Below are 9,067 nucleotides of genomic sequence, written 5' to 3' on the forward strand. Positions count from 1 at the left end.
CATTTTGGTATTCCAACATATGTAGATGAGTTAAGTTTATCTGTAATTTTAAAGTGTGTATATTAAGATGTATCAATATTTCTTACCATGTAGTTTGCTGTTTGTTAGTGCCTTTGGGCTATTAGTTTGCTTTATGTTCACTAGAACATGAATACCTTAGATCTACTGGAACTGTACCTAATATTTTTGGATAAATGAAGTGATGAAGAAAACCAGAGGTAAGAAAGGAGAAGAAAGGGAGAAGAAAGAAAGAAGAAAAGAAGAAAATCATTTGACTTTCCCCAAGTAATCGAAGCAGAGTTTATTTTTAAAATCAGATATAGTTCAGTAGTTACTGAACCACGGGCCAGGCACAATGGCTCATGACTGCAATCCCAGCACTACTTGGAGGCTAAGGCGGAAGGATTTTTGTGGTCAAAACTTCAAGACCAGCATGGGCAACATAACAAGACCAAGTCTCTACCAAAAAAAATTAAATTAAATTAACCAAGAGTGATAACACATGTCTGTAGTCCCAGCTAAACATGAGGCTGAGGTTGTAGGACCACTTGAGCCCAGGAGTTCCAGGCATCTGTGAACTATGATCTTACCAATGCACTCAAAACTGTGCTATGCAGCAAGACTCCATCTCTGGAAAAACAAAATAGTTCCTGAACCCTATGTAACTTTTTTCCACTCAGAATGTAAAGAGATTGTATTTGTTTTACACATGAGAAGAGACTTTGTATCTATAATGCTTATAAATCTCATGACAAAAGAATAAGAATAATATTCATCTAATTTGATTTGAATTATTTATTTGCCTTAAGAAATGATTTATATTTTCTTGTATATTACCCAGAGAATAATCATAATTTCCAGTAAAGCTGTTCCAATACAGCATAAAAATTTACCTAATAAATACTTCCTTAAAAAATCTGATACAAAATTAAACCACAAGTTCTCTTTACTGGCTAAAGCCTAAGGATAACTAATGCATTCAAGAGACAAATATGTGATTGTTTATTTTTTTTATTTTTTGTGGAGATAGGGGTCTCACTATGTTGCCTAGGCTGTTCTTGAACTTCTATACTCAAGCAATCCTCCTGCCTCAGCCTCCCAAAGTGCTGGGATTACAGACATGAGCCACTGAGACCAGCCTTGTTTCAAACTTCACAGTACCCAAACAATCACCTGGAGATATTGTTAAAATGCAAACCACTTAGGGCAACCCCACGATTCTGACTCAGCAAGTTTGCGAAGCTGGACTAAGAATTTGCATTTCCACAGGCTCCAGCTGATGCTGTCTGTGATGGTCCCATGTGGCACACTCTGAGGAACAATGCACTAGGCTGTATAACTTACCTCAACTTTATACATAAGTTTTTGATATTCATTTCTTAGTACATTGAATTATCCAACCAGCAGTGAGTAGGGTAATTTTTACACAGATTTTCCTAGGAATGTAATGAAAACATTTTTTCCTTCACTCTAGTGTAATCATGTCAACACATGGCTGCTATGGAGAAATATGCAGCCTTAAAAACTCCAGGAAATTAAATTGAATTTCCAAATGCATATATTCAGTCATATGTGAGATATGTATCAGTGAGCACTTAGAGTCATTTTGCCATAAATATAAGAATTTTTTTATCATATAGTACCCAAAAGATTACTGAATTTGGCAAATGTTTACATTCACTTTGTAACTTAAAATATTCTAAAGTCAATGGAAGATGGTAAAAGTATGAGATAAATAATGATTTGAAGAAAAACTCTTGAAGTATATGATGACTATAATTTTATTATGCCAGTTACCACAAGTTATCAGAGAACATGTAAAATCTTGATAACATGGTAAGTATTATTTTTGTCATAGAGTTGTTCCACCTTGGACACATACTTGTGGAAACATCTTTATCACTGCAATCATTTCTATGCCTGGTTTCCTCCAGCATGCTTTTCCGTCATCTGACTCACTCAGGGCTAGACTAACACTGGGATTAACATGCAATGGGTCCAGTTGTTTCCGGATTACTTTGTCTTCACAATCATCTTTTGCAAAATACTTTGTTATGGTTATTTTTATCATTTGTAAAGACAGATTTTGGGCATTACTTTTAGTTTCCATAATGTGATCTCATAATTGCCATTATTTAACAAAAACAAATGGGGGACTTCAGAGTGTTTAAATACATTGGCCCTCTAGGGTAGCACATCATCTCTTGAAGCTTCACTTCAACTTCACTACTTCTGTAGTCTCATCTTGAGTAAAAGGTAATATGTTCATGTATAATCGAATATGTTATCTTAGTCTAGAGTGTTGCTTCCTAAAATCTTTTGAAAACTAATTATAAAATGTGTATTTATGTAATGATAATTCCTCATAAAGAAACAATTGAGAGAAATGATGACCCTCTTAGGATCTGAAGGTAAGTTGAGAATCTCAATAACTTTATGTTGAAATCAGCAATCATCATGCAAAGTAAATAATGTGGAATATGGAGACATATTCCAACTTCTGATGGAAATTTCTGAAAAGCTTTTTATTTCCTTATCTACATACTGGCATCTACTCTCCTACTTTTACCTTTATTCAAAGTTCATATTTTAAGAAAATAGCATATGTTCTCTTTTTTGTAAATGTATATATTGTTTCACAAGTTTAACTTTTAAAAATTTACTTTTTTCCCACAAGTAAACATTTCTCACTACCTTTTCATTGACCTCTCCATCATTGTAAACAGTTATGTCATTCTGCATAATAAAAAATATTGTATAACAGTCATGCTTTACTACCTTACTGTTTTATATTATTTAAGTTGTTTTCATTCAGTTGTGATATGGCAGAAGAGAAAGATTTTACTATTTCATATTTTTATTATTTTTCACTGGTGAAATATTTTTTTAAAACCATTACAGATATATTTATATATCTATGTCTATATATCCATCTTTCAGTTTATCAAGGTTAGTAAAAGAAAACTACTCTTCTATGAGCATTTTTTGATTCCATACTTTCAATAAAATTTACAGGTATAAAAAACACTAAAGTTTTTATGCTTTTTGTATCATAAAATGACTGATGGGTAGGTTTATCTATCAGGTGATAGAAAAACCCCAAAGTACATATTATTTTTACAGTTACGCTAATACCAGAAATTTCCTTTTTTTTTTTTTTTTTTAATTTGAGATGGAGTTTTGCTCTTGTTGCCCAGGCTAGAGTGCAATGGCACAATCTTGGCTCACCGCAACCTCCACCTCCCGGGCTCAAGTGATTCTCCTGCCTCAGCTTTCTAAGTAGCTGGGATTATAGGCACTCACCACCATGCCCGGCTAAATTTTTATTATTATTATTTTTAGTAGAGATGGGGTTTCTCCACGTTGGTCAGGCTGGTCTTGAACTCCTGACCACAGGTGATCTGCCCACCTTGGCCTTCCAAAGGGCTGTGATTACAGGCATGAGCCACCACACCCGGCCAGAAATTTCAGTTTAAATAACTGAGGCAAATCAGTGAATAAGTAACAAAGCAAATGCCATAAATCATGAGTTCTGCTTTATGTTTTGGAGATTTGGGGTTATTAATAACAGTAATTTTTTTATAATTAGGTAAAAAATATTCTTGTAATGTTTTATCACAAGTTATTGGTAAAAGAGATTAGAATAATGAAGACCATTACCTTTATATGAATTACTCTATAGTTTTCAATAAACAGGTAAAAATGTCATTTATTTGTAACTCTTGTGGTAATTATGTGTTTCACTGAAAATGTCTTTATTTAGATGTTTATAATTTACAAATAAATAATCTAACTTTTTTTGTTTAATAACAAAGGAACTGGGTTAACTGGCTTATACTGTTTATGATAACATATCACAGTCCCAGATTAGGTTAATTTTGTTGAATGAGATTATTTAAAATATTAAGTCATCTTCACCAATTCAACTTCCCAAAGGAGGTATGAGTATTTTCTCTGTGACTTCTTATCAGTTTGATTGCTCTCTACCCAATATCATTAATGTTCTAATCTGAAGGTTACACAATTTTTGCAACTCTCAAGACAGAAATCTGGCTCATTTTCAGTAACGTTATTATAAAGCGATTGCCCATTGCTGGTCATTCTAACATCCAAACATCTCTTTACACTGTACCTTAAATATCATCCCTAATGTCATTATTTAAGGTGCCCCATAATATCCAGTTCTATCTTCCCTACATTTTGAACTGTTCCAGTTTTATCTTCCGATAAACTGCTCCAGTTTTATCTTCCCTACATTTTGAACTGTTTGCACTTTCAATATGGTATCCTCTCTCTTTTTCATTTTCTTGCAGTCACCCAACACCTCTTTACTCATCCCACATAATCCAACTCAAGCTTTACTTTCTTCTTTACCTTCATACCCCTATTCTCTTGGTCTGTGTAAGGTGTTGATTTGTGTGTTTCTCTAATGCCTTAGCATTTCCATATCAGTGCACTCACTTTTACTTATCAGTGTCTCCAACAAATCTCCAAGTTTCACGATGTCAGGCAATGGGTTTTAATTGTCTTTCTATCTGGAGTGTGTCTCCCAGTGCTTTGGAGCATAGCATAATCAATAAACTTTTGATGGGCAAATGCAAGAAAAAATGTGATACTGAATTTCCACATATGTTTTCAGAGAACCCAGCCAACTATGAAGTTCCTTGTCTTTGCCTTCATCTTGGCTCTCATGGTTTCCATGATTGTAAGTATATCAGGACATTTGAAGAATATGTTCTCGGTACCTATCCCAAGAGTCTCTCTATTCCTTGTGTTCTGGCATATATTGGTGTTTACTTGAATACAGTTTTATATGTTTAAATGTTTCCACATGAACTTTTTTTTGTATTAACCTACATAAATTATTTAAGGATTTAGAATAAATAGTCATTATTCACCTACAGACACTAAAGTATATTTAGCTTAGTGTGAAATAAAAGAAAGTTTTACTGAACTTCTTAAATATATGGAACTGAGAGCTTGTAAAAGTATCTTTAAAAATGTAATGCTCTAGACAATCTGAAGCTAGAAATCTCAGGAATGAACTAGGTGCACTTGAGTGGAATTCAAGTATTAGAAGATGTAAAAGTAGAAATTTTCGAGTCATTCCTTGCAAAAACTAACTTAAAATTATTAGTACACAATTATTTAGCACACACTTTCTAAAATAAAGCTGCTTACTTTTAATTATAGAACAAAACTTCAGATCTATGACATGTTATGAGTTCCCAGCTTGTATTGTCATTTACTACTGTGTATCACTAGGTAAAGCACTTGACTTCTCTGGAGCTCTTTCTTCTACTCTACTTCCTTCTCTTTCTCCTGTTCCTTTTCTATGACATTAGTAGGAAATTGGCCATGAAAGAATAAAAATACTTCAACTTACCTGGTAAATTCTAACAGATATTTCAAAAACTAATTTGATTATAAAATCACAGTATACCACATTATTTGTTATAAAAGGATAGGTGTCTAAAAAATAAAAAATAAAAATGTAAGGAAAACAGAGAAAAACATAATGCTTGTTTCTGTCAGTAAATAAAAGTTATGTGTAAGTAGCCTTTGAGCTACTGCGTACATATTCTAATGAAAAAATACAAAGTGTCACTTTTCATTCACCAATAATAACCGTTTACTCCCTTTCACACACAAAAGTATAAATCCAAATAAATTTATATTTGAATATAGCATACTAATTACAGAAAAGCATACTCTTAACTCATTTTAAAGATGTCATGAAGCAAAAATAACTAATTAAGTGTCTATTGATGATTTGCCTACATCCTGTTTACTCACAACTGTAGCTGCTGAGTTCATTTTTGTACTCAATCTGGAATTATAACATTAAGATACTAACTATTGTCTCATTTTCTGTTTTCTAAGGGAGCTGATTCATCTGAAGAGGTGAGTCGTTTTCATTCACTGGAAAACTTGTTTTCAGTTTTGTCCCCCTTACATTTGTATTGAATTATTAAACCTTTCTTCATTTTTCACAGAAATTTTTGCGTAGATTGGGAAGATACAGTGTAAGTATTCTCTGATAATGCTGTGTAGTCCAAATAAATTGTATTATCTGATTACTTATTCTTCTAGAAGAACCAATACTTATTTCTCAAATATGTGTAGTAGTTGCAAAAGTGTGTTTTGTTTTCCTCTATTTATGATACACAGGTAACAGTCACAAATGTATTGTGTCCTAACAACATTTAAGTTGAAACTCATAGTGCCAACCTGAAGAAACCAGTTACTCTCTGAGCCCTCAAGTATCATCTCCTAAGTAATCACTTTGACCTAAAAAATAGTTGAAATTCTAATTCTGTTAATTATAATATATGTCTCATGGAGCATAAAGGCTGATAATTACACATAAAATATGGTAAGTTTGCACCTTCTGATTTTTTTGATGATGATAAACTCATTAAATTAAACAGGTCATGATAAATGAGATAGCAAATTTCATTTCTTTAACATTTTTCTTAATGTATGTATCTTGACGTCCCAGTATGTTGACATATAATGTCAATGTGACAGAGTTGCAAAAGATCCCCTAACTAATATAGTGAATACATGGATTAAAATAACACCAAATAAAAAGATACTCTAAAAGGGATGATGGTTGTGTTAACAGAAGGAAGAAGTATTAAAGAATGTAGGAATCGTAAGAGACAGTAAGCTCATTAAAAGACTGACTTGAAGAAACACCACATAAGCTGAATTTAGTAAATGTCTCCTTCCCATAATACTCAAAGGAGGGCAAAATGGTTGCTGGGAGGTAGTATTTTGAAGAAAATGTAAAACCTCTTTGGAGTGGTAGCCTATAATTGGTGTTCCTGCATGTAAAATAAAACCACAAAACTGTGAACCTGCAGTACAAAGGTAAATACTCAATCATTTCTACCTGCTTTTAAAATGTGTTTATAACCAAAAAGAAAAATCTAATTAAAAGTTTGGAAAAAAATCTTATAAGTAATATGTAAGTTCCCAAAACTTTAACAATCTAAGCTTCTAACAAAAATGCTTGCACTGTCATTATCTCAATTTTCTGCAATTTTCTTTCTCCTTGTGTGTATACAGTATGGGTATGGCCCTTATCAGCCAGTTCCAGAAGAACGACTATACCCACAACCATACCCACCACCATACCAACAATATGCCTTTTAATATCATCAGTAACTTCAGGACATGATTATTGAGGTAAGATGGGTTTAGTGACATTTTTTTACTTTCTGTATCAGTGCTGACAGTTAAAAGAAGAAAAACAAAAACAAGCCATTAAACCAACAGCAGTTCCAGTATAAGAAAGCAGCCAGCTATATAGCTCCTTGAAGTGTATTAATTTATATAAATGCCTCTGAGATAAAGTCTCTGTCCTGCTATGGTTAGAAGGCTGGGTTATAGGGTGGGGAACACCAGGGTTTGTATCCTGGCCCTGGCAACTACTAGTTTCATGACTTTGAACTACTCCTAATGCTCCCGAACCTCAGTTTTCTCGTCAAAAAATTGTGTATTATGATAACACTTAAATGTGCTTTTTAGAACTGGTGACACTTTTGAAAGACATATCACATAAAATCTCTTGATCAGAAAGGTTTGTAGTTACAACTGCAGGGCTTCCTGCCACTAAATCTGTACCTAGGTGTTGCTTAAAGTTTTCACTCCCAAAATGCAATCTTTGGAGCAGCTTCCATCTGGAAACCATCTGGGAACTTGTGAGAAATTTGCATTTTATACCCTAAGTAACTCTACTGAGCAATTACTATAGAAATTATTAACATAATGCTAACAAAAAAATATGGAAATGTTATCAATTTCTTTTTAGAAAGTCAGTTTTACCTATCTCTACACAACATTAAATGTTCTAAATTCTATGAAAAAATAATATTTCAAAACAAAATAGAGCAAACTGTTGGAGATAAGGGAGGATTGTTCTACAAAGTTAAAATAGTCCAAAGGATTTCAATTATTTTTCAGTGCATTTGGGAGATTGTATTCCAATTCTATTCTCTATTGCCATTATTGATACGGGGAAGAGCCTGAACTTGATACCCTAGGTTTTAGGTAATAGCTGATGACATTTAATCAAGAAAAGATGTATTGAAATATTATTTAGGGGAAATGTATATAAATGAAATGTGTAGGCTATATTTAAGTAGAAGAATAAAATAGTATGATGGTTGAAAAACAATTTAAATTGTAGATGCTGAATGATAATTTTTATTTATTCAGAAACCAATTTAATAAGTGTTTAATTGTCTACTCTGTGTCAAATATTATTTTGGGCCCTGCATTTTATAAACTATAATTGTAGATAATATCTACTCTGTACCAGGCCAGAATATAAATGTGTTTACAGGGGTAAAAATTTTACAGATTATCTGTTATTTTTTTTCTGTGCAGGTTTGATTGGAAATACAACTTCTACATCTATATTCTCATCCTTCATACCATATCACACTACTACCACTTTTTGAAGAATCATCAAAGAGCAATGCAAATGAAAAACACTATAATTTACTGTATACTCTTTGTTTCAGGATACTTGCCTTTTCAATTGTCACTTGATGATATAATTGCAATTTAAACTGTTAAGCTGTTTTCAGTGCTGTTTCTGAATAATAGAAATCACTTCTTCTCTAAAAGGAATAAATTTCAAGCACATTCTTACGTGTGTGCTCCTTATTTTTCTCTTTTCTATTCATAGGAGTAATGATTTCTTTCATCATCTTCTTTCCCAGTTTGACTAGCACAGATTGAAGCACATAATGTCAGAGGTCCTTATTTATAATTTAGTCTGTCATTTATACGTTACATACATGGTACTCAAACTCACTTATTATTAGAGCTATTTATGCCAAGATTTGATTTGCCCATGGTTTCCTTTGCCACACCACAGTTGCTAAGCCTCCAAAGCACTCACATTTTTTATTTCAGTCCCTGTAGGTCAGAAGATAACCACCATGTCACTCTACAGCAGTATGTAGGCAATCTGCATGTAAACCATCTAATGCCCTCCGTTAGTTTTTCAGCAATGACTTTTATTCAAGAAATGTTTATTGAATGACCCCAG

At 32.9% G+C, this 9,067-nt stretch overlaps 1 protein-coding gene across 2 annotated transcripts; it reads left to right on the forward strand.

The window, feature by feature from the left end:
* The first annotated feature begins 2,196 nt into the window (after positions 1–2,196).
* STATH (statherin) lies at positions 2,197–8,781 on the forward strand. 2 transcript variants are annotated; one of them, XM_024245721.2, is made up of 6 exons: positions 2,197–2,256; positions 4,640–4,705; positions 5,884–5,904; positions 5,997–6,026; positions 7,075–7,194; positions 8,398–8,781. In XM_024245721.2, the coding sequence occupies exons 2-5, from the start codon at positions 4,655–4,657 to the stop codon at positions 7,159–7,161; spliced, it is 189 nt and encodes a 62-aa protein (XP_024101489.1). In that variant the 5' UTR covers positions 2,197–2,256; positions 4,640–4,654; the 3' UTR covers positions 7,162–7,194; positions 8,398–8,781. The 2 variants fall into 2 exon arrangements, with proteins under 2 accessions (XP_024101489.1, XP_024101490.1); XM_024245722.2 differs by lacking the exon at positions 5,997–6,026.
* Positions 8,782–9,067: the final 286 nt, after the last annotated feature.

Source organism: Pongo abelii, chromosome 3 (genome assembly GCF_028885655.2).
Source record: "Pongo abelii isolate AG06213 chromosome 3, NHGRI_mPonAbe1-v2.0_pri, whole genome shotgun sequence".
Taxonomy (NCBI): Eukaryota; Metazoa; Chordata; class Mammalia; order Primates; family Hominidae; genus Pongo; species Pongo abelii.

Excerpts from the sequence above, each read along its gene's own strand:
- STATH (XM_024245721.2), top strand. The coding sequence starts at position 4,655 with ATGAAGTTCCTTGTCTTTGCCTTCATCTTGGCTCTCATGGTTTCCATG. Across the intron at positions 4,706-5,883 it reads CTCTCATGGTTTCCATGATT|GGAGCTGATTCATCTGAAGA; the intron begins GTAAGTATATCA and ends CTGTTTTCTAAG. Across the intron at positions 5,905-5,996 it reads GAGCTGATTCATCTGAAGAG|AAATTTTTGCGTAGATTGGG; the intron begins GTGAGTCGTTTT and ends CATTTTTCACAG.